General features: G+C 32.8%; 2 protein-coding genes across 2 annotated transcripts in view; both read right to left on the reverse strand.

The window, feature by feature from the left end:
• Positions 1–124: 124 nt before the first annotated feature.
• HELRODRAFT_189355 (hypothetical protein) lies at positions 125–3,649 on the reverse strand (the record flags this gene model as incomplete). The annotated part of the gene is made up of 10 exons (XM_009027631.1): positions 125–560; positions 698–805; positions 891–963; positions 1,043–1,634; positions 1,970–2,129; positions 2,193–2,255; positions 2,643–2,696; positions 2,832–2,909; positions 3,287–3,393; positions 3,595–3,649. The coding sequence occupies 10 exons, from the start codon at positions 3,647–3,649 to the stop codon at positions 516–518; spliced, it is 1,335 nt and encodes a 444-aa protein (XP_009025879.1). The 3' UTR covers positions 125–515.
• A 2,405-nt stretch (positions 3,650–6,054) lies between these two features.
• HELRODRAFT_107672 (hypothetical protein) overlaps positions 6,055–27,290 on the reverse strand; it is a 48,259-nt gene continuing 27,023 nt past the window's right edge. The window contains exons 3-12 of the mRNA XM_009027632.1: positions 16,198–16,291; positions 12,825–12,952; positions 12,193–12,315; positions 11,923–12,087; positions 10,371–10,470; positions 9,196–9,350; positions 8,740–8,970; positions 8,489–8,615; positions 6,913–6,968; positions 6,055–6,736 (exon numbers count right to left, since the gene is read on the reverse strand). Coding sequence (XP_009025880.1) covers positions 6,584–6,736; positions 6,913–6,968; positions 8,489–8,615; positions 8,740–8,970; positions 9,196–9,350; positions 10,371–10,470; positions 11,923–12,087; positions 12,193–12,315; positions 12,825–12,952; positions 16,198–16,291 — 1,332 coding nt within the window. The 3' untranslated portion in view covers positions 6,055–6,583. The remainder of the gene's footprint in view (positions 6,737–6,912; positions 6,969–8,488; positions 8,616–8,739; positions 8,971–9,195; positions 9,351–10,370; positions 10,471–11,922; positions 12,088–12,192; positions 12,316–12,824; positions 12,953–16,197; positions 16,292–27,290) is intronic.

The following is a 27,290-nucleotide window of genomic DNA, read 5'->3' on the forward strand; positions in this document are numbered from 1 at the left end:
TGTAAGGCAGGATGTGCAAAACTTATTTTCGTTGAACGTTCGGGATGATAATGCATCTAAATTTGATTTATCTGCTGTTTTTTGTCTGTTGGTTTTTTGTATTTGTCAGATGAATGATATAGTTCAATTTCATAATCTTTTTCAAAATTTTCATTTCATAGTATAACCGTAATTTAAAGAAAAATCGTTGAAAATTTTAAACATCCTATAACTATAAACATTGATCGATTGGCTTATTTGAATAAACGTTTGCATTTTTTTCACAAATTTTAAAAAACCTAGTGAATCATTTAATAAAAAGTTGAAATATGCAGGCTTATTGATGCTTTTAAAACATTGTGATTAAATTCATTAATCTTTGCATGTGTCCAATTGAATTAATAAAACAAAACGTGAAAAAAGGAAATGCAAAAGGCAGAACAAATTAAATAAATTAATTTAAAACCAACGTAAAAAAAACATTGAAATACAAAACAACAAAATTAATTTAGAAATAAGTGTGAGGTAGGATAGGATCATTCGGACGTCTGCTGGGTCTTCTCAGATATATTCTGCTTTATCTGCATTATAAAAATAACGTTGAACATTCTGGTCGTTTGGAAATTTTGATATTAAAGAATCTGGTGGCATAGGAGATTTGGTGAAATGCTTAGGTTATGGGACAGTAATACATAAAATCACAAATCTTAAAACTCACCTGTCGAAGTTTATTTTTGACAAATTCAATCCTTATCCCTCTATTATCTGATGATGGCAACACAGTTCCCTGCAATTTGTCGCAAGCCTCCGATGCATACTCAACATTCTGCCAAATAGTCAAGCTATACGTCTGACGCTTGTTTATGTTTTAAAATTTTTTAAAATAACTTATGTTTAATAAATATTCTCACTGTAAAATCCACAAAAGCGACTGCTGACTCTGTTCCCTTTGAATACATTCTCAAATGAACGAATCCGGCCATACTGTACGAGGTATGTTTTAAGCCTCAATTACAAAAAATACACGCCTATCCTACTCTATTAAATTTTAAAAATATTTAACCTGGCAAACACATTTTTTAGTTCATCCTCTGTGCTATGACAGCCCAAATTGCAAACGAATAAGGTCGCAGAAGGACTGTCATCTTTAACATTGGAGATGTCAAAATTTCCACTGCTGCCACTCGTATCGTTGGCACCCGTGACATTCCCGCCCCCACCATCTCCATCCGGATCGATAGAGTCAGTTGGCAACATATTTCCTGAACTTCCATAGGTAGAGATGCATCCAACATTGGAATTATTATCAGTGTTATTTGGATCTTTGTCAGGCAACATTGGCATTGAATAACTTTGGTTGTGCGACAAATGTTCCTGGTGACCAAAGTGGTTTCTTGGTGGTGTGCAAAATGGTCCAATAGTTTGTGAGTTAGAATGGGAGTTGGAGTTGTTTGCCATAATTGCGTGATGAAAAGGAAGAGACACGGCGGGCATTGACTGGTATGCATACGGCGTTCCAACTCCTCCCATAATACCTGATTGATAGGTAATGTTGAAAGCAAAAGGACTGATCATTTGATTAGTTGGTGCTTGCAAACTGTGCCATTGGTTGCCTGGTAAGAAGTTCGCTGAATAGAACTGAGAAGAATTAAAATCTGGAAATGAAAAATGATTTAGTCACAAAAATAAATTTAACTTCAGTATGAACTTTATTTTAACAAATACTAGCTTAAATTTTTTTTCTTAAACACAAATGCTGTACAACCCACCACACGACGTACATGCACATTTTTTACGTACGAATACACAAAATCACCGTTTCATACGCACAAATCGTATGATAGTTTTTGAGTTTCGACAGGCAGTGTTCGAACCAGGTCTTCGCGCGGACCGTGGCATTCATACGTTTGAGCTAATTCGCCAATAGGTTTTTAATTATACTAGTCATTAAATTTGTTTGAATAGTCGACGTATTAGAACAACGTGGTACCTCTCACAGAAGCATAGGTTGAGTGAGCAAATGCTGAAGGTCTGGCATTGGGAATGGGAGATGAGAACAACTGGCGGGATACTTTTGTTACTTTCCTTGTGTTGCTTTTGGCAAAATCCAGTCGAAGTGGACTGGAATGATTTGGATCCAATTTAACTCCCTTAAAATAATATAAATGTTTTTTAATCTATTTGAATTGCGCTAAAAATTATAATATTAGCACCTGAAGCTCAATTCTGGCAATATCCGCGGTTTTCCTTGATTTGAATGTTACAAATCCGACGGGCTGTTAATGTGAAAGTTATTGAATTAAATAACTCAAATAAAGTTATAGATGAAATTACAAATTTGACGATTTAGAATACATCTTTCAAATAGGTTGATGTTGGTTGGTTGAAATTTAAATTTGCGAATATGTTTTAAATTTAAAAAATTTTTTAAATTTATAATAATTACCGTTTTATTTTTTAACGGCAAACGGACATCGATATGTATGTGTATATATTTACTCAATTATATATGCGCATATTTTAGTTATTTCATGATTTTGAGAGTTGGACATAGACATATCTTGACTGTTTATTTTTTTTTTATAATAATGATGATAATAATAACAGTAATAATAATTTGCAAAACGGGTGACGTCTTGTTTAATTCCACACGCTGAACTTACTGTGGTTGGTTTTCCCAATTTGGATCCCGTCTTCAAAAGAGAACTCTCGTATCCCTTTAAACATTTATGATGTTAAGTGTCGGAACAGAGAAATAAGTAATAAATCAATATGAAACAGTTTTAAACTAATTTTTAAACTTGTTGTTTTACTGTAACTTGATAGATATCTATCTGAAACTTGCGTCTTACTTTAAAAGTCCTGAATAGCAGGTACAACTCACGAGGCTTTGTGTCAATAGGGAGGCCACTGATGAACAATGTTCTAACCTGTTTAATAAAAAAATTTAACAGAGATACGTTTTTTTATTTATTTTAAATGTACGTTGCGCGCTTGTATACACATGCATCATGCGACATTACTTTCAAGGTTTGTGCATATTAACAATGATATTATAATATTATGATGTTAATATTATGATTTTACGACAATGTCTGGATCAAAATGTGTTTCACTTTGATAACAGGTGGTGAAAAAAATTCTGCTTGTAAATATTTTCACTATTTTGAAACAACAATATTAATTACATTAGCACCAAGTTTACAATTGCTTAAAATTTGTTTACATCTTTTGAATATTATATATATATTTATTTATAATAAAAAATATATAAATAAAATGTTAAACTTTAAACAGAATAAAGCACCTCCTCTGCTTCCCCCTCTGACGTCATACTTTGCCCGATGACATCATCTTCACTGGCGGGTGCGTTCAGAAGAGAATCGTCTTGAACGGACGGACTGAACTCAATGCCTAATTTATTGGTCACAAAAATTTCAGTAATTGTATGTCCGGCTACGACACTCAATGAATTTATCAATTATCAAACCATTGTCAAAAATATTTAAGAAATGTTTAACTAATAAATTTTATTGGTAATTAATTAAGATCTATAAAATATTTCGATTTATTTGTAGACTGTTTATTATATTTATTATATTATATTTCACCAACTCTTGTTAGTAAAAAAAATACCGGATGACTCTTGGGTATCATTAAGATTATCCATCTTCGTTGTCGCTTCTTTTAATAAGGTTGCAGCTTTTAAAATGGGTCGTTGTCGGTGTATATTTTGTGGTCTTGTCGACTACACTGTTTTTAAATATCCAATAAGTTGCGATTGTCGTAAGGAACCGATTGCCTTTTTTGAATGTCGCCTATCGGCTCCTATTTTTCAATGACAGGTTTGTTCTGAAGTCAAAAAATGCTTTGTAAGTAATTGTAATATTTTGTTTACTAAACCTAACAAATAATATGGTATGCTCAAAAGTTCGATAACATAATATTCCTGACTACGCGTTTAAAACAAATTAATTATTAATACATAAGAAGTAATTCAAATGGTTAAATTAAAATTTATTGTTAATGTAAATGAAACTAATAGTACCTCTTTTTTACCAATGTTAATAAATTTGAAAGCGCAACGACAATCCCGCACTTGACTGTTGTTAAATACTTTTCTAACAGATTTGTGCAGAGCGTGTAATTTAGTTTTTGTGCATTTATTCGTACTGTTGAAATTCATTCTGAGCAAAATTTTACCTTAAATTTAATGTTGACCGCATAATTTTTATTAGAATTAGTTTCATTTTTTTAAAAACAAGATAACTGCAAGTAATTTTTTATTTGTGCTGATTTTCAATGTTTATTTTTTATGGTTCATGTTCAGTCCATCTTTTATTAATTTCTTAATTTTACGTAATCAAATTTATTTAATTTCGTCCGTGCATTGAAGAAATAAATTTTAATAGATCAAGGTCGAATATAATGTTCACCAGTACATTTGTTTCTGGACAAAAAATGATACAGAAAATTATTGTACAAAAATAATTGTGCTTGTGCAGTATTGAAAGTCATTCAGCGGAGTTGTTAACCTCGGGTCAACGAATCATAGTGTCCTGTTGTAAATAGCCACGGTTGTACGTTTCAATAATAAAATTATGAAAAAATCATACGCTCACACACAACAGACAGATACGATAATAAAGTATATTAATTAATATAATTATTAATTATATATAACTGCAGCACCAATAAAATAATGCAATCTCTTTGCACTCTTATTTCAATTTTTGTTTATTTATCCCATAAAATCGTGTACAAACATAAACATTAAACCAACGTTTGTTGAACCATACTCCTGTTTTTCATAGATGAAAAAGTAAGTGTTAATTAATAAAATGCTCCGTTTTTAACTGAAACGAATGAAATTTTGCATTATTGATTGCATTTCAAATTTGTGGGCAATTTTCAACAATGATTTTTAAAGTGCAAATAGAAAATCAGATTCTTAAATTTTTTTAGTTCGAATATTTGAACTTGACTAACGTCTTATATAATACATATATATATATATATATATATATATATATATATATATATATATATATATATATATATTATATGTTTTTGTTCTATGAGAATCCCAATAGCCTGCTGTTCTATAAGTATTGATTCGGCTAGTTGTAAATTAATTAAATTAAATTAAATAAGATAATAAATATTCAACAAATAAATTTAGAAACAGAAGAACCATCGGTAATGAAAGCAAGTAAAAGTGTCAGATCGGACGAAGTTGAAGAGTGTAAAACTAATTAAATGAGCGCTAAGTATTCACTTTGAACAAACAAGGAATCAACAAAGTAGAGATATAGTATATATATATATATATATATATTTGAGCATCTGGCGGCCACATAGACAACGTATTAATTCGAGCGACGAAGATGGTATAGAAATACTGAAAAAAGCTTTTGTGTTCTATCAAAATAAACAAAAATATGTTGGTAATAGACCATAATTTTTAATATATTCTATAAATTCTACCGAATGTTTGGCGTTAATATGTTTGTAGTTCGTTTTTTCAATTTTTCTCACTAAAGTTTTTTGGAGAACGTTTCCTTATATAAATCAACCTGCACTGATGATGATTCATTTGGAATCGAAATATGGCCTTATTTGCAGCATGAATTCGGAAAATAAGTTTATTTTGAATTTTAATCGAAAAAACGAACTACAAACATATTAACGCCAAACATTTGTTAGAATTTATAGAACATTGTAAATATATATATATAGAGAGAGAGAGAGAAAGAGAGAGAGAGAGAGAGAGAGAGATCATAATTAATGCAGTAATTTATGAAGTCAACCGAATTTCTACTGTTGGTTCGAACATTTCTATCTAAATTCTTGTCATCAATATTTATTTTATTAAAATTAGAATAGTGGAGAGTTTTCCAACACATTCTCGAGTGTATAAGACCTATTTCGATTTTTCCATCATCTTCAGCACTTAAACCGCAACAAGTGTGTTTGCGTTTTATTCGTGTGTGTGTGTGTGGTGTGTGTGGTGTGTGGTGTGTGTTCTTATGCAATCAATGAAATGTCGTGAGTTAGTCACATACGCTTGAACAGTTGTTAGCATAAAATTTATTATAAAAATGGCAAAATAATGAAAACATCATATAAAAATAAATGTTTGTCTTCACAATTCATAATGTGAAACATACATAGTTTAAACCGCTGTCTCTTATAAAGATATTCAATGTATTCCGTATGAATCTATTGTAAAAATTACATACACAACATTTATTTATTCGTTCAAATTTTTGACATGTCCATAAAAATATGCTCACAAGGTCGACAAGTCACTAAGTGAATGATGAATTGGTTGACAAATTGGTTGTATGGATTCTTGGCAGACCGTTAGGCAATCGGACAAAAAACGTTACAATATAATATTATTATTTTTTATTATTGTTATTATTATGCAAAAAAAAGAATAAATAATATGATTAAATAACCAAATGGATGAGGAATAAATGAATGAATGAATGAATGTTTGAATGAATGTGTAAATAACGGTTCAAACATAAATGAGTGAATAAGCAAACAAATGTAAAAATTTATAAACAATTTTCTGAACAAATTTATTTAGAGCCAGTTAACTGATTTGATTGTTTTGTTTCGCCTTCTCCTCTGCATCGTACCAGTCCCTGTTAAAGAGCAGGTTGTCAAGAGCTTCCTGGCACTGGTTGCTCACAAGTTCATCCCAGGCCTCCCACAGCGGAAGAGCTATGTAGTCGATGAAGCCGACCTTTCGTGCAAGAAGGTGATGCTCATTTAAATAATGATCGATGACAACAAAAATTATCTAAGCGTTGCGAAAAAATGATTATGGCACAATCAGAAAAGAATTATAAAATTTTTATATGAACACGCGAAAGTATAAAAATGTTAAAAGCAAAATTGAACGAGGAAACGTAAGATTACTTGGGCCTTTTCAACGGATATCATATCTCTGTTACACATGGGACTCACATCGAGACCTAAGTTAAATTAAATTTATAAGTTCCATTTTATTTAGCAGTAAGTGCAACTTTGCGTTGACAATTGTTAGTTTATTTCTGAAATTCCATATAATTTAACGGCAGGAAGCAAGTGTCATGCAGCTTGGCCAAAGTAATGTTACGTCACACGTGCTCTCGCCCCTATGTATGCGACATATAATTGTAATAAAATCCTAAAATTCATCTTTTAGTTGTTTGTTTATTGAAAAAATTTGATATTACCTACATATATATATAAATATATAAATACTATATTTTAATAAGCAAAATAAATATAAATTATCAAATTGTATATATATATATATATATATATATATATAAAGATGGGAACTAAACTATTTTTATAAGTAAACTATGACACAGTTTGAACTAAAATAATAAAGTTTAACTAATCAACTTTCATAACTTTTTCAACGTAGTTAAACAAAACAAAAAAAATTAGTTGAACATTCATAACTTTTCCTAACTATTTCTGCCAAAAAGATGTCCTAATCATGGCATGAATGCTAAAATTGATAAAAAATGAAATGAACATAAAGTGTCTCCAATGTCAGTTTGAAATGTTATAATCTTTGTATCAAGAACGAGAGCGTAAAAAAAGAAGAATGTCAAGCATTTCATCAGCCATTTTGCATCTTATAAATGTCAGAATTTGTGATAGTGTGTTGAACATTTGTTCAGCAGTTGCAAATCTATAAAAAATTTGGAATTGTTTTTTTTTGATTTGTCTTCTATGAAATTAATTTGCCCATTTATTCATTTGGCAATCACTTTCAGTATTATTTAAGCTGAAACAACAAAGTTTATAATATTTATTTTTAGGCAATAGAATGAATGGAATAACAACGTCGAGAACAACCAACTAGCAGGATTAGCAGCAACAAACACCACGTTTTTTACTCAAATATAAAGTGACAAAAATATATAGTATGCTATTAATTATTTACTGCAGGCCATTGTTATTGAATTTTTTCACAAATTATCAAGCTAAGTTCAAAAAAAATGTTGCATAAAAAGTTAACAAAATTTATAGTTAAACTTTTTAGTTATAACTAAAAATAATTAATTAAACTTTTTTTCAACTAACCTTTAATTTTTAGTTAAACTTTAACCTCAACTAAATTTTATTTGTTAAACTAAAATGTTAAACCATTTTAGTTAACAGTTTCCAATCACTATATACACACATATACGCACACGCACAATTGAAGATCTTAATCAATGACATTTGAATTCGCCATTTCGTAAAAGTTTGTTCCAAAATTACACATAGCATTTGATCACAGTTCAATCCTCTGAGAAATGCCATTAAAATGAAAATAACATAATGATAATAATAACAATTATTATTGTTATATTAACAATAATAAACAAGGAACAATTTGTAAGCGTCAACTTTGCTCCTGCGTGGTAAGCATCGACCAGGCCGTCCATTACTCATGTAACTTCATCAATCAAGTTTTAAATTAAATTTGTTATTATATTTATTGTTATGCAACCTTGCTGTTTTTCCATATCTCCCTGATTGAAAAATTCTTTCATAACTCTCTCGACCCAAGTTTGATAAATGGGGAGGGGTTTGCAAGGGTTGCCCAAGTCTGCACAGTGTATCAAATTCTGAAAAACCTGCTAAGTGCAAATAATTAATATACAGATACTCAAAAAACGGCAACAAATATTTAAACGGACAAAGTAGTTTAGAAAATAATTTGATTAAAAAAATCTTTTCAACAGATTTGTTGCGTGTGACCTGTTTCTTAACTTCCAAGTTTTCCAAAGTTAATTTCTTGACCCCGTTATCACTGTCAGCGTGAATAGTATGAACAGACGACGATGAAGATGACGAAGAAAGCAATGTTGGTTGTGGTGATGATGCAGATTTTGAGGCCTTAGCATCGGCCACAATAACTTTCTGTGTTTCCAGCGTCGTCTTCAAATCAGCCACCAACTTCAGGTGCATGGACATATCAGTGGCCAATACCTGGTTCGTTCGTATGTTACTTTCAATTATTTATTGCTCGCTTGCATATCATTTATTTATTAGATTAAAGTAAATAAATTTTTTATTAAATTTATCTTATATAACAAAGGGTAAATTATTATGAGCGTAAAACTTGAACATTAAATTAATTACCCCTGCATTAATAAATACAAAAATTTTGATAATGTATATTTATTTTGCAAAAAAAATTAATTTTTATCTTGCCATATCGATGATCATTCGTCGAACGCTCCTGTAAACTGCAGATGGAATGTTCCTGAATATGTTGACACCCCTGTCTTTAAGAATGGTGAAACCGACAGCCAAATGATGGTTTTCTAGAACTGATCTGTCGTTGTATAGTATGGCAAGATCAAGTTCTGCCGGGGAGAAGGTAAGAGGATAAAAATTTCGTTCAAAATGATTCAAAGTTAGGATTCTGATAAAAATTCTCCTTTGACATATTTTGCTGTAAAAATACTATACTACAAATAACTGGAGCAAGAAAATAATCAATAATTGTAATTTACCAAGGAAACTTATGTAAATTTACATAGTTAAAGTTTTTCAATTTTAAAAATTTGCATCAAGCACAGTATTTTTAAAATGATTTTTTGTTTGAATAAAAATTATTTGAATAATAAAACATAAAAATGTAATTAATTTGACATAGAATTACGCAAGTTCAAATCGGATTTTTTTAAATTAAAATTCTAAGCAACATCCATCAACTCTAGACGCCAATCTAGAAAGTGTGTTGCACAAAAACTCATCTTTCCCAGATATTTGTTAACAAATGAATTTATAATTCTTGATTAAAATAAACAATTTTAAAAAAATGTTTTTTTCAAAATAATCTAACATAGCATGACATGAAAATGAACAACTTGGAAATAAGGATTATGTAAAATAACAAAGTAAAATTAGCTTAGCAATGTAGCTAAGGACAATTAGTTCTTTTGTTTCTCAGTTTTCAACATTTTAAATTTGTAACTTAACCAGTTTTCTGATACTTCCATACCTTCCAGAGTCGCCCACTGTTTTTCATGCCATTCTGATTTGAAAACTTTAATCTAAAAAAGGTAAATCGTCTGTCCAACTTTCTGTCTCTTCCATCAAAAACATCACAATTTGTTGGACTATACTAAGGAGGTTTCATTTTATGAAACCTCCTTAGTCACCCCTCAGTTGTTTTCTACTTTTTGTAATCCACTTACACAGGTGAGAAAATAGTGCTATCAATCGTCGGAAATTATTGCAGTCTTTCAGGACGCTTAGTTAATTTGCGCCAACTTTCTGAGAAATTGTGTAAAGTTTTTAATGTACAGCCAGCCTTCTTCCAAAGTAAAATAATAAAATATAAATTGCCAAGGTAGATGAGAAAAAATATACACAAAAACCTGAATTGACGAGGTACTGATTGGTAACGCCAGGGTGGTCAACATCATGTATTGCGGCGGCTACAAATGTGGCGATGAGGTCCATGTCCGTCAGGCTGTCCTGTGGTGAGAAAGAAAAAAAAGAGTTATGTGGTTGTTCAATAGAAAAAAAACGACGAAGAATGTGATGGTGATGATGATTGTGAGTAGATGAAAAAGATATGATGATGATGATGATGACGGTGATGTTGATGATGATACAAAAAGTATGATGGAAATTATACAAATCAAAAAATTACAATACTGGTAATAGAAATTGTATTATAATATCATAGTAAACATTTAAACATTGCAATTCTAAGATGACTGCTGATGACGAAAAGATGGGGAAGAATGAAAAGATGTTAACTGAAATGAATGAAGACAAATGTCAATACGCGTCCCAGTCTGTGTAATGATGACAGAATGTAAGCAAACATGCAATCAGTTCTATTTTTTCTTCGTTCGGAAAATAGAAAAAAATTTGTTCACAAACAAACGCTGATGAAACAAAAATTGAGTAAAAAAACAGCTGTTTTTGCAAAAAAGACACACGAACCAAACAAAAAAATTACCTTACAATAATTATGACACATCTTTGAATTCTTAAAAAAAGTAAATATTAACATACACACACAAATACACACACAAACAACACACACATAAATACACCACACACACATCTTTTACAAGCAAACATATTGAATACATACATACGCACACAGAAATAACACACACACACCACACACACAAACACACACACACACACATATATATATATATATATATATATAATATATATATATATATAAAGTCGGACATGATTTCGATGGTTTCAGAAAAAAATTCGTTATATAAAAATTACGTTATATAGAATTTGTTCTGAAAAAATATTTGTATTGCTTAAAAGGTGTTTGTATGCTATATATTTATGAAAAACAGCCACTTAATCATTTATTTAGATAACGGAAAGTAATAATACATGGTCAGCATGGTATAATTGTCAAAAATAAAATTTTAAAAGAGAAATTTATTCTTTGTTCCATACAACGATAATTCCGATTCCAATGAAATTAATCTAAATTGAATTCGCAAACATTACTAGAATACTAGAACAAAAAACAATGAATATGGTTCTAAGATATTAAAGGAGTACAAAAACATCGCTCATATCAATTCATAGAATGTCTGCTGTGTATATATATATATATATATATATATATTATATATATTATATATATATATATATATATATTATTGGTAAACCATTACCCGCCATAGGCCAGACGTACGTTTCGTCTCTCACGAGACTCGTCAGTAGCCTGCCGAATAAGGTTTAAGATAACACAACTTAATTATTGTAACCAAGAAACTCAAATTGAAGTGTCGCGACAAATAGGTAAGAACAACATCTCGTTGTTACAAGGTTTAAGAACCCATTCATATATATATATATATATATATATATATATATATATATATATATGTATATATATATATATATATAATTGTGTGTAGTTGTGTTAGTACAAACCTTTATGGAAGGTGTTTGTGTGAGGAAGTAGATAGTTTGGAGGACATCAGCGGCGTGTATGTTGTTGTGGTAGGGGTTCTTTCGATTGTAATTCTGTTCAACGCTGTTGATGAAGTTGTGCAACAATGTTGACGAGATGTTCAACGCTTTCAACAAATTGTGCTTCTACGAATGTTTTTATATTGAAAAAATGTAGTTTCATTCTTGTAACGATGTTCATTTCTTATTTGAAATTTTAAAACAATGCATATTGCATATTTTCCTACTCACCTGAAATAAATAACTAGTCAAAATAAGTAGTGGGCGGTCGTTTGTGACGTCAGCCAGGCGAAATATGTCAAACGACCAATCGGATGCGTGTTGTAAAATCTTGTTAATATTCATATATTCAAACTACTTATATTTTTGTACTATGGGAATGCAATGTAAATTGAAAATTAACTAACGGCCTGAATTTTATTAGCACCAGTTGAAATGGAACCAGCTGCTCCATCTACTGCAGCTGGCCTGGCAACATTTGATCCAGCCAGCCATTCGAGCAACTGCTTGTTAGTATCATCAGATTTGTCGCAACTGATAGGAACGATAAGAGGAGCCTTCAGATGACGACTGACCACCCACAAATGTTTGTGGCTTCCGTATAGACAGTTCTTGCAATGGTCAACCTGCGCAGAGCTGCCACTGCTGCCACTGCTGTTGTTGCTGCAAGAAGTAGCCGTGGAGGTTGTTGCCGTGGAGGTGTTGTTTCTAATGTTTTGTTTGAGTCTGTTGACTCTATTGGTGACGTGGATCTTTGGTGAGTTTTTTGCTGTTAATGATGTTGGTGTTTTTGTAGTTGCCATCGTTGCTTCATCGTTGTCTCCATCACAAATGCTGCCAGTGCTTCTGCGTTTGGTTTTTACTTCTTGGTTGTTGTTGTTGCTGCTACTACTGCTACCAGATAGTCTAGCTCCATCAGAAGATGTGACATGGGTCACGTGATATTCATTTGCATCCGTTTCCGACGGAAGTTGATCTTCTTTGTGTTTGTCTGTACATATCGAAGTTCGCTTTTTGAAACAGTGTTGGTGATTTTGGCAAAGAAATAATAATAGTGATGTTGCTTATTATTATTAATATTAAAATATAAAATTTGCTGTAAATAACTTTTTTAATTATCTTCATTTTTCATGAAGATAATTAAAGCTCTCCATAGTTTTTTTAACATAAAACAATTGAAACACAACAAAATAATTTAAAATTTTAAAACATTCAATGATTTCTTGATATTAATTGATCACATCCATAAGACTTCAATTACCTATATAGACTTAATTTTAAGTGATTTTCAGAATAATTTATTTGATTAAATTGATTTGGTAGCGTGATGGCCTGGTGGTTAAAAACACCTGGCCTTGTTTCGCAGTGGATGTAGGGTTTGTGAGTGATGCGGCATATAATATTTTAACTTTTCAACCCCTTTCGGATAATTTCTAATTGATTGCAAAGTTAAAGAAATGACATGTTTTTTCCTCATGAAGTCTTTAATTTTTTCAATTTCAAAAAACTCCTTCGAACTGTCTGTGCAAAACTGCCACAATAAGCATAAGCGTAAAAATGTTTGAGAAATGATTGATATGGCTAATATTTCAATATTAATGTTTTATTTTTTTTTATTGTGCACTTCTTTTCTGTTGTTGAATGCATGAAGAACATCCTCTTAACCATCAGGCTTCAGATGAGGTTTCAGATTTAACGAAGAAGAAAGGGTTAAAAAGATCATTCTCTTTCAAATAAGTTTCAGAGGAACTGACAACACCGCAATCCCAGCAAACATGAATACGCGTGAGAGCTTGCGTCAAATTCATTGCATGCGAGAGACAGAGATGTCTTGGGAATCGAAGCCAGTCACTCATTGCAAGCAGGACCAGCGCCTCTAACCATTAGACCATTACGCAGCTCAAAAAAAAAGTGCGAATTTTTTTATAGAAATAACATAATGTAACAAATTATAATCTATTTAACGTGATTTTTATATCTGTTTTATATACACCAAAAAATATTTTGTTGCTTAAAAAAGGTTTAATTGTGGATGTAAAAGAGCGGTTGGAAAGGCATGTGTTCGCTCTGTTTTGAAATTTAAAATGTTTCAATTTTTTGAATTAGTAAATTTTAATAACTGAATCAAAACTTTTAGTAACATTTTTCGTATTTTTTGTATAAGATAGATTTTAGTTTGAATATTTGGCATAGTTGTTTGCGTGATGAATTGAATACTGCGTGTAAATATTTTTGAGGAGGTAGAGCTCCACTTGCACCCCTGGCTACCTGACTACTTTGCTACCTGGTTACTTAGCTACCTGGCTATTTTGCTACTTGGCTACTTTGATACCTCGTACTTGGCTACGTGGCTACCTGGCTACCTTACTACTTGGCTACTTTGCTTCCTGGTTATTTAGCTACCTGGCTATTTTGCCACCTTGCTACCTGTTACTTTGATACCTCGTACCTGGCTACCTTGCTTTTTCGCTACCTGGCTACCTTGCAACTTAGCTACCTAGCTACCTTGCTACCTGGCTACCTTGCTACCTAGTTACCTAGCTACATGGCTACCTAGCTACATGGCTACCTTGCTACCTGGCTAACTTGCTACCTGGCTATCTTGCTACCTGGTTACTTAGCTACCTGGCTATTTTGCTACTTGGCTACTTTGATATTTTGTACTTGGCTACGTGGCTACCTGGCTATCTTACTACCTGGCTACTTTGCTTCCTGGTTATTTAGCTACCTGGCTATTTTGCCACCTTGCTACCTGTTACTTTGATACCTCGTATCTGGCTACCTTGCTTTTTCGCTACCTGGCTACATTACAACTTAGCTACCTAGCTACCTTGCTACCTAGTTACCTAGCTACATGGCTACCTAGCTACATGGCTACCTTTCTACCTGGCTAACTTGCTACCTGGCTATCTTGCTACCTGGTTACTTAGCTACCCGGCTATTTTGTTACTTGGCTACTTTGATACCTCGTACTTGGCTACTTAGCTACCTGGCTACCTTACTACCTGGCTACTTTGCTTCCTGGTTATTTAGCTACCTGGCTATTTTGCCACCTTGCTACCTGTTACTTTGATACCTCGTACCTGGCTACCTTGCTTTTTCGCTACCTGGCTACCTTACAACTTAGCTACCTAGCTACCTTGCTACCTAGTTACCTAGCTACATGGCTACTTAGGTACATGGCTACCTTGCTACCTGGCTATATTGCTACCTGGCTACAGGCCTGATGCTTATATTTGATAATAATGATATAACTTGATTTGCCTTATCAACGTTTACGCCACTGTCAAATAAAATTAGGTTTCTTTTCTAAAACAATTGTAACAATATTGTAAAAATAATGAAAACAATTATTATTTTTATTATTATATTTTTTTTTATAGAATCATTAATATTAAGCTTAGACTTATTTGTTTAAAATGATGATAAAAATGATTTGATCAGAAGAGCAGGTGTGTCGAGTGAATGTGTGCTGGTTGCATGGTTGCTGGCTGCATGTGCATGGTTGCTGGTTGCATGGCTGCATGTTTGCTGGTTGCATGGTTCATTCTTCAGCTGTTCAAGTGCATGACTATAATGTTAGTCAAACACCGATTTTCGTAATGATGTTATCAATGATGATGTTGATAATGAAGCTGAAGGCCGTGGAATGTCAAGAATGATGTTGATAATGATAATTAAATGATCACAAATTTCAATGGCGGGAATAAGTGTAGAATGATGACGACGATGCCTGAAAGTGTTGGTAATGATGATGATATTGAAACAATTTTTAACGGTAGTAGCAAACTTCCGAATTTGATATTGGGTGAAGTGATGAGGTTAGTGTTGAGTTAGATAACTTAGCGACAATGAAACAATAAAATGATAATAAAATGAAAATGATAAAAATAATGATAAAAGAATTCGAAAATGGCGATCATTATGAAAGGGAAACGGATGTCGGGGGAGGAATGAAGTCATCGTAGTTGCAATTAATTTAATGCAGTCACTGTTTGCTCTGTGCGGAACGCGCACGCTTCTGCATTTAACATTTTTCTAACCTCCTCGTCGTCGTCATCATCATCATCATCACCTCACCTCCACCAATCACGAAATCCACACTATGAATATCATCACAACTGTTACATTCTTCACCATCATCACCACCACGGTATCATCATCATCACCACGGCATCATCATCATCTCCATCAACGCATCATCATCATCACTATGGTATTATCATCAGCACGAACCTAGGAATGTACTGTTGATGTACTCAGATACTTCACTGGCTGAACTTCCAGTCTCTGAAAATTGGTTCAACTCTCTGCTCAGTATTCGCTTGAACTGCACCAAAGTGTGGATGATGATGATGATGATGATGATGTTATTGATGATGATGATGATGATAATGATGATGTTGTTATTGTGGGCGATTGTGTTGATGATGATGTCTATTATGCTGCTGATGATGAAAATGATAAAGATGAAAACTACAAAAGATGATGAGGACGATAACAGCATGATGATGATAGTGATGATGATGACGATGGTGATGATGATGACAACGATGGTGATGACGATTGTGATAATGATGATAATGATGATAATATAATGACGTTAATGATAACATGAAGGTGTGGATTATGATCGTAATCATCAAAAATGATCATCTTCACAGCATTTATCATCATCATCGTCACAATCATAGTACATCATCACCATCATCATTAACAACACGGTCATCATCATCCTTATCTTTTTCATCTTTCTCATCATCATCTTCAACATCATCATCATCTTCAACATCATCATCATCTTAAACATTATCATCATCTTAAACAACATCATCTTTTTCAATAACATCATCATCATCTTCAACATCATCATCATCTTCAACATCATCATCCCACTGTCTGCCTACCTGACACAAAGCACGCAAAGATGATATCGAAGATTTTATTGATTATAGTGATGATGAAAAATGATGGCATTATGAATGGTGATGATGATGGTGATGATGAGTAATTTCATCGTCATCAAAATGGCTTTCACTTACTAAGAAGTGAAGTGTAGAAACGATAATGACGAGGGTGTCGGTATGAGAATGATGGTGATAATGATGATGATAAAATGATAATAACGATGACGAAATTATGAAATGATAATGATGATATAATGTTTATAGCATGATGATAATGATGTCGATTTGATGATAATGATATGTTTGGTGTCAAATGCAAGAATGATAGATCATGAGACTTAATGTAGTTATATTGTGGTTGATGCCGTTAACAATAATAATGATTCTGGTCTTAAGGATAGTGATGCTGATCAAAATGTAAACATCAACATTCAACAGCCTATACTTTGTTGTCATTATCCTTTGATAATGTTGGCGGCGTAGTGGCTCAATAGTTAAAAGAGCCACCTCCTGTTTCGCAGTAACCGGGTTCGAACGCAGAAAGAGATGACATGTTATTGTGATGTGCATGGCTGCCTGTTTTTGCATGTTTCCCAAATGTTGCGGAGAAAAATGACAAATCCCGACCTTCAATAGAATCACCAACATGCAAGCACAATTAGCACGATCATCGCCATTGTTGCTCTTGCTGTCAACTAACGTCACCATTATCAACATCATCATCACTATCATCAACAACAACATCATCATCATTATCATCAACATCATCATCATCATCGTCCAGAAACAATTTTTTTTCCTTAACTAATCTTCCACAGTGCACACGAGAGCCATCATCATCATCATCATCATCATTTCTTAGATAAGGTTGTTGTTCGCTGTTTGGATTAGTCAACTCAAATATCGCAAACAAATTTTAAAATTTTTTTGTCGTCGCCAACATTTTTTATTATTCTTGAACTTCATTATCTTCAGCAACATCATCATCAGCAGCATCCACCTCAAGTTCGCTCTGCAATCACTGCCCATCACAGTGAAAATTCTGCACAGTACATCCAATTCATAAAACAAACACCCATCATCACTAATAGATTAGCGCCCAATATCTGTCACCCCAATACTTTCACGTATTCCAGAAAAATCATAGGTTATTCATCCATGTTTCAACCATCCATCCATCAAACCACTATTACAAGATCAGTTTGCATTTCGCCCTACGGGTTCATCTACATCCGCCATCATCTCTCTTACTTCTATAACATCTTTTCTTAAAAATAATAATTATGTTCATCTTATTGCCCTCGACTTTTCTAAAACTTTTGACACTCTCAATCACTTCTCACTTTCAAATAAGTTAGCCTCTTTTCGTCTACCTGACAACATTTACAATTTTATAATAAATTTTCTTTTTAATAGGAGTCATTCTACCTTCTTTAGCTCTACTCTTTCATCTAATCTACCTATTAATTCTAGCGTAGTTCAAGGTTCTGTCTTTGAACCATCTACTTTTATCATCAATGCTTCTACTCTCAAAACTTTTCATAGCTTTAATCAAAACATCAGATACGCTGACATCACTCATCTCTGTAGCTCCCTCCTGGTCTGGTTTTGCTACGCAACAACAACTTCAGCAACTACAACTCTCATCAAAAAACTAATCCGCCTCAACTATCTACCTGCATCATATCCTACCGTCACTCAGATATTCAACATACTCGATTCAAGACTGTTCAACAACCACGTCATCCATCCTGTACTACCACCAATCAGAACTACAAAACACAACCTTCGTCAACGCGAGCACAACGCGAGATCAAGTCGTCACTCAATCAACATATCAGGATAAGATCTTCATCACAAGACCCCTTAAACATATTAGTACCCATTAAAACTTCGTCATTTACCAATTTTGTCTATTCTTTTTTCTTATCGATCACTTAACTTACTCACTAAGTCATTAAGTAGTCTATTAATTAATTAATTATTTTATTTATTTGTCTTTTTAAACCATTTCTTTATTTCATTTTCCATACTTTTCATGCTTAAACATTTTTTCCGTAATTTATTTTTCGTTATCATTTTATACGATCACCATACAAGCTGTAACTGTTTTGCGTTTGTCAGATTCTGATTTGCTAAAGAATAATAAAAAAAAATTATCACCGTTTGTGGTTGCAACAATAATCTCCTCAATATAATTATTCTCTAAATTATCATTACCATCTCTGATGTTATGGTTATCATCAATGCCATTTAATAATAATAATAAGAAAAAGAAAAAACCATCTCAGTCATACCAGCATTAAAATAAGTTACAAATTTGTAGGGCTTTTATTATCACCTTCATCCCAGTTATCGTTAACATCATCATCATCACCAACACAACATCGCCATCATCATCACCACCACCACATCATCATCATCCCCACCACATAGCCTTCCTACCTTGCACAGACACTTAAACCTTAATCTCGAAGAAATGGTGCAGAAGCCAGGCAGTACGGAACAGCTGGACATAAACTTCTGCTGGTCATTTTATTGCGGATGCACAACAAGACGCAGTGAGGCCATCTTAATAAGATAGCAATGCAAATCCACATTGTATAAATCTTGCCGTACACGCACACCGGTGCACACACGCGCACACACGCACAACGCACACACGCCCCATATTAAATCGAGAAGTTTTTTAAATTTTCAACTAAGCCAAATTGTTGATGATATTTGAATTTGTTAGATGACTTCAATGATTGAAAAATTTTATTGTGTCTGTTGGTTGTTAAAACAAGTGCTACTTCAGAGCCGGAAATAGGTGAGAATGAAAACATGAACTGTGAATTAAAATTTTAAGGAAGGTAAGCTGAATGTAAAAAAATATGATAAAGAATGTTTAAAAGTTCATCTGAAATCATCACTGTCGCCAATCATCATTTCATTAAACGGCATAAAATTCCAGCCGGGTGGTGTTCAAACTGCATCCACAACAAACAATACCAACAACAGACAAACAACCACCAACAACAACAAACAATGCCAACAAAACCACCAACAACAACAAACGGCAACAACAAACAACACCGCCAACAACAACAACAAACAACACCGCCAACAACAACAAACAACGCCACCACAACAAACAATACCAACACCAACAACATTTGACATGAAATTTTCAATTTTTAAAATAACAAAATATATAATTGGATCTGAATTCTCATTATTTTGAATTTGCAATATATCTGATTTTAACGTATGCATGTATAAGATAATACACTCATGTTTACATTGTTCTGTTTTATATTGCAACCTTGTTATAAAGATTAAAGGTCAAATTGGTCTTGTGCGTCTGGAGTCATTTTGGTGTTGCGAGTTTTGTTGGAGTTAAGTTTCGAATAGTTACGTCAGTGAGTTTGTTGGAACAGTTGTATACAATTATAAATCTTATTTGTTTGGATGTTTGTGTGGCATCAGTTGCGTACGCTTGTATGGTCCTGCACATAATTTCATCATGGTATGCTGCAGACATCAAAAGATTAGTACAAGAAAAAGTGACTCAGGGTATTTGTACGTTTTTAGTTTGCAAGAAGTATGTTTATTTGAATGTGCAAATATTTCAGATTAATTCAAATTAATTCTGAAAAAATATTTGCCTTACAACTCATCAACTCATCAACAACAGCAAACTTTCAAATCACTCTTCTCACAGAAGCCCAAACTTGCAGCGTTTTACGTTTATTTGCATTTGTAAAATTTGGGGAACGTAGTGAAGTAAAGTAGTATTTACGTTCTCTATAAAAGTATAAAAGCAAACAAAAATTAAATAATTAAACAAATTGCATATATATATAGTGAAAACATGTTGTGATGTAAATGATGTTAATAATTACAGACCGATATAGAATCTTCCATTCATTTTAAAAATTTTGGAACGTGTAGTGGTTAAAAGTTTTTTGAAGTTTTCATCTGAAAATAACCGACTGCCTTGTAATCAATCCGGTTATAGGCAGTTCCATTCTACTGAAAGAGCATTGTTACATGTTTTGTCTGGTTTGTTTTCGGCAATGGACGTCCTGAACTTATCGTTGTTATTGTTTTTAGACATGTCAGCAGCATTTGATTGTGTAAACCATAATGTTTTGCTGGCAAGACAACGTAACGATTATGGTATTACAGTCACAGCTCATAAATGGTTCAGGTCGTATTTGACAAACCGAACACAGCAGGTTTCGTTTAACAATTCAGTGTCTGATGTTGCCTTGGTAAAAACAGGTGTGCCACAAGGCTCAGTTCTGGGACCAATTCTCTTTATTTTGTATACAGCAGATATAATCAAAATAATTTCCTCTCATGGATTTTGTTTGTCATGCGTTTGCCGACGACATTCAGGTTCTAGTCACTGGTCCTCCAGATTCGTTTCTTGATGAGGTTGATAGATTTGTCCTGTGTTTGAAAGGGGTTGGATATTGGATGTCATCAAACTCGCTCAAGCTCAATAAATGTAAAACGCAGTTGCTTCCGGTGGGAACGTGGCAGCAGTTGTCAAAACTAGATTTCTGTTCTGTTGAGATGGGAGATGTAATGATATCATTTTCTGCAACTGCATCAAATTTTGGAGTTTTACTTGATAGCAATTTATCGATGAAATATTACATTAAGAAGATATATACATCAAGTAATATTTATTTAAGAAACATATATCGAATCAGACATTCATTGGATAGATCGGCACTGGTGACGCTGATTCAAACTTTTATAACATCGCGAATTGACTACAGCAAAAGTCTGTTTTATAAACCTCCTAGAAGGTCAATCGCTTTTTTTTTAGTCGATTCAGAACAGGGCTGCAAAATTGGTAACTGGCAGGATAAAGTTTGATCACGTGACGCCCATCCTGGAGGAACACCACTGGTTGACAATAGATAAAAGAATAACCTTCAAAATCGCTGTACTTGTGTTTAAATCACTGAATGGTATGTCACCAGAATATCTCGTAAATAAATTTTCAAAAAAATTGTCAGCGTCGTATCATCTACGGTCAGATGGTATGAATTTGTTGACAATACCGGTTTCAAACTTGCATATTGGTGCACGGTCCGATCGTGTGCCACAGTCATTGCGATCATCCGGACTGTCTCTTAGAACATTTAAAAAAAAACTAAAAACATATTTGTTCACTGTTAAACTTTGATAATTTTAATTAAGTTTTTTTGTATTTTTTTATTGTAGACTTCTATGTTTATATAATTACGATAGCGCCTTTGAGAACATTTAATTGGCCTATTGTGTCCTATTGTGGCCTATAAGTGTCCTATTGATATATATATATATATATATATATATATATATATATATATATATATATATATATATATATATATATATGTTGGTAATAGACCATAATTTTCACAATATTCTATAAATTCTACCGAATGTTTGGCATTAACTACACACATATTAACACCAAATATTCGGTAGAATTTATAGAATATTGTAAATATATATATATATATATATATATATATATATATATATATATATATATTATTACAAGTCAATTTGTACAGTCTAATTACAAAAAAAGATTTCAAAAGCGCTCCCTAAAATAAATGAACAATCAAAATATTAATCAAACGAAAACAAAAACATTGCTAATTCTGCAAAAATAAATGAGTCTTTAGTTCTTTTTTAAACAAAAACCAAAATAAATCTGGTCTTCTTAGAAACGCCGGTAGACTGTTCCAAACCACCGGTCCAGCAACAGCAATATTGCGTGATCAAAAATCAAAAACATAATTTTCTCTATCGTATCACCACTTAATCATGTCTTCAAAATATTACTAAGCACTGGAATTTTTCCTGACTCATTTAAAAAATCTAAAATTATACCAGCATTTAAGAAAGGAAACAAAGATGACATTAACAACTACAGACCCATTTTCATTCTTTCCTCGTTATCAACAATTTTTGAAAAACTTTTCTTTAAAAAACTCTCTAATTTCTTCTGCTTCAAAAAAACTATCTGCAACACCAATACGGATTCAGACCCAACTATTCAACTGAGCTTGCCATTCTTGACTTCACTCAGCATATACTAAATGAAATGAACAACAAAAATCTTTCCATTGGCATCTTCCTGGACTTATCCAAGCCTTCGATGGCATCGATCACAAAATACTCCTATTCAAACTACATCATTACGAACTAGATGAGAAGCTATCATCACGGACACAATATGTTTCCAGGGACAACATCTATTCAAAGCACGCTCCTATTCATCACGGCGTACAACAAAGATCCATACTCGGACCCCTTCTATTTACATAAATAACCTCTGCAACGTTTCGCCTTCAACCAAATGCGTACTGTTCGCAGACGATACCAACCTTCTTTTCATTTCCAACAACCAACCAGATTGCTCTGAACTTATCAATCTCAGACTCCAAAAATACTCTAAATGGTTATCCAATAACAAACTAATCATAAATTATTTGAAATGTGCATACCTTATCTTAGGACCAAAAATACTTACCAACCATGCTCCTAACCTAAACCTATTAATTAATGGCGCTCCTATAAACCGCACCCTGTCAGCCAAATTCTTTGGAATCACCACCACAGAAAATCTTTCATGAAATTCTCACCTACAAACTACCTCAGACAAAATCAACAAATTTATTGGCATCTTCTATAAAATCAAATATAAACACTCTCTTTCTGCTCTACACAGGCTTTATTACACGTTCATCTACCCTTATTTAGCCTACTGCTTCACACTATAGGGAAATAGTCCAAAAAGCCATCTGAATAATTTAATACTCACTCACCAAAAAAAGATCAATACGTTTAATTTTTAATCTCAAACCCTATTCTCATATTAAACCTATTTTTCTAGCAAAAAAATTTTACCACTCAATTTTACTGCTTTATTCGTTTTTAAATTTATCAACAATCTTCTCCCACCTCATTTTATCAACTTCTACACATTAAGCAACTCCATCCAATCTAAAACCACAAGGCACATCCCTCTCTTTTATATCTACAAAACCCGCCTCAAATTACTCCAGACATGAATAAAAATAGCTGGTTCTAAAATTTGGACAAAACTTGTACCTCCCCATCTAAGAGCCATCATAAACCTACAACATTTCAAATCAAAATTCCGTGCTTTTTTATTGACACTGGATCTCGATTCCACCACCTTATACTATATTATGAATACGTGAGAACAAATGAAGCGGGTGAATGGTATTTATTAATGGTTAAACATTTATATGTTTATATATGTACTGAACGAACATTTATATATTTATATGTTTATATATGTATAACACGAACATTAATTCATTTATCTTTAATTATCTTTTTGCTTCAGTTATTTTCCTTATTTTATTTCATTAACTATTCATATATTATATATACCTGCGGTGGCCACCATAAGACATGCAGTCCTATTCGGTCTCCGCATATTCAACTTCATAACTTTTATTCACTTATTTCATATGTCGTTGATTATGAATAAACTTTGAAAATGAAATGAAAATGATATATATATATATATATATATGTGTGTGTTTATATATATATATGTGTGTGTGTGTGCGTGTGTGTGTGTGCGCGCGTGTGTGTGTGTGTATCTATGAACATTATAAAAAAAAGGAACATAGTGGTTATAGTAGTTTTTACGTTTGCCTGCATGCATGTCTGCTGCTCACAATCCAAAAATGCATCCACTTACTGTTATTTATATATATATATATTTTTTTACAATATTCTATAAATTCTACCTAATGTTTGGCGTTAATATGTTTGTAGCTCATTTTTTCGATTTTTCTCACTAAAGTTTTTTTTGGAGAACGTTTAGTTTATTAAAATTCAAAATAAACTTATTTTCCGAATTCATGCTGCAAATAAGGCCATATTTCGATTCCGAATGAATCATCATCAGTGCAAGTTGATTTATATACGGAAATATTTACTTAGTGAAAATGAACTTAGATGGAAATTAGGTGTCAGATTTCTTTATTGGCTGGTCCTTCGTTGGTTTCCTTTTCTTCATCGATAGCATCATATTCTTCTTTGTCAATATTTACAATGCTAGTTTTATTACTTCTTTGTTTTCATTGTTGATTAAGCGCCGGGTTGGGAGTGAGGTTGTCATTTTTTGTTGTATATTTATTTTTGGTTTATTGATGTCAATTAGGACTGCTTCTGCAATTTTAAGATGCGTGTAGTTGGTGTTCTGGTATATTACTTTGATGTTACTGTCAAGGATTTCACGGCTTATAGTGATTGCGTGTGTTGAGTCTTGAGATTTGATAGCACCACTCTGTTTATGCGTCGTAAGTCTTCTAGTCAGTGAGATAGTAGTAATCCCGATATATGAGTCATGTTGACGTGCACAACCGTCAAAGGGGCAATTAAATTCATATATTACGTGATTACGCTTTAACACCGAGTTATCTCTAGGACTACAATTATTTTGTCAGTGTAAGGTGAGACGTTTTTTTATTGTTGTAATAAATTCGGAGTTTAACTTTACTAATTGGGTTGGTTGGTGTGACATTTTTATTGATGATATGTTTAAGGATAGTTTCATCTACTTTATACGCAGTTGACATGTGATTTCTGAAATACAAGATGATGTCGTTATTTTGATTGTTGGTATTAGGAAGGTTATTGTTGTGTAGTAATTTGTCCTTAACAATTTTTTCAGTAAAATAAGTCTTATATTCATTGTTTACAAGCAGGTTGGTGACTCTTTTTAATTCAGCGTCGCGATTTTCCATATCGGAAGAGTGTGTGAATGCCCGGTTTACAAATGATTTTATTGTCTTTAAATTGTTTGGTACATTCACTTTGTTCATTCAAACAAATTCCTGCATTTGTTTCTTTGACATAGACCGCAGTTTTGAATTGTTCTTCGCCACGGGTGAGACACATCGAGAAAAGGTAAACGTTGTTCCTTTCCATTTTCAATGGTAAATCTTAATTTTGATTTTTGTTAAGTGCCAAGAAGTTAGGTGATTTGTCCAGGATCGTTATAGGAGACAAAGATATCATCCACGTATCTAGCGTAGATATTTTTTTTAAATTTGCATTATTTTTAAAGGTCTCATTCTCCAGATGTCCCAGGTAAAAGCTGGCAAATAGGACGCCGAGGGGGGTATCCTATTTCGAATCCGTCGATTTGCTTGTAAAGTTTGCCTGTGGGACTGTGGAATGGTACTTCGGTAGTGCAAATTTGAAGAAGGGACTTTGGTTGTGCTTTCGGTATGCTCAATGGAACCATATCTGAGTGGTAAACGGTGTTGATAATTATGTCAATTGTATCATGAATTGGTACATTTGTGAATAGTGATTCAACATCCAGAGAGGCAATAAATTTGGATGGTTTATTATTGCTGAGAAGATTAATAAACTCACGGGAAGATTTTAGTGTGTAATTGTTTGGAATATATAGGGTTAAAATTTTTGTTCAAGAATTTTGCAGCAGGGTATATGACTGTTGTAATTTGGCTAATAATTGGTCGAATGGGATGATTATTCTTATGCGTTTTTATATTTCCATATAAGTAGTCAGGAGAATATTCGCCTATAAGTGATGAAAGTTTGTCATCGGTGATGTGCTTTTTTATTTTCTTAATTATTGTGTTTAGTTTAGTTTTTAGTTGAGGAGTGGGATCTTTTTTGATTACTTGGAACTTTTTTATATCCTTGAGAACATCATTGTTTTTTATGATAATCTGCTTGGTCAAGAATAACATATTGTGCCGATTTATCTGCACGTCGTATTATAATGTCCTTAGTTTCCCTCAGTTGTTTTGCCGCTTCTTTCATTTCATCAGTGAGCAGCTTGCTTTGGAAACTCCCACGTTGTTTCTTGGCTTTAGCTTGAAATTCAATGGCAACAGAAGGGTTTACGTTTATTTTACTTAGATGTTCAGCGTCGTTTATTGATATCATGAGTTTTTCTATCTTGATAATTTTATCAATTTTGTTGGGTTTGTTCAGATAGTGGCAATTTAATCCCAGGTTTAGGAATGCTTTTTGCTTGTCCTTAAGGGTGTGGTGTCTGAGATTGATGAATCGATCCTTCATAATATTGTTTTTTCCTTTAGTTATCAGGTTGGTCAGTTTTTTATGAAATTTTAGTTTTTATGACTGCATATATGAATTTATAAATTCTTCCTGCTATAGGCTTAGTTCATTCTTGACATTGCAATCAACACCACAGTGATCCCATTGAATCAGTGAGTTGATTAGACAAGTCTTGAACTACATTCTTTTTAACTTCTAATTCTTGAGAGAGATGGAGCAGTCGCTGCTCGCGATCTTGTTCGATTATTAGATTAAATCGGTTGGTCGCAGAACTTCGAGTAAATGTTGGTAAAAGACCATAATTTTTACAATATTCTATAAATT

This window comes from Helobdella robusta (genome assembly GCF_000326865.2).
Source record: "Helobdella robusta unplaced genomic scaffold HELROscaffold_5, whole genome shotgun sequence".
Taxonomy (NCBI): domain Eukaryota; kingdom Metazoa; phylum Annelida; class Clitellata; order Rhynchobdellida; family Glossiphoniidae; genus Helobdella; species Helobdella robusta.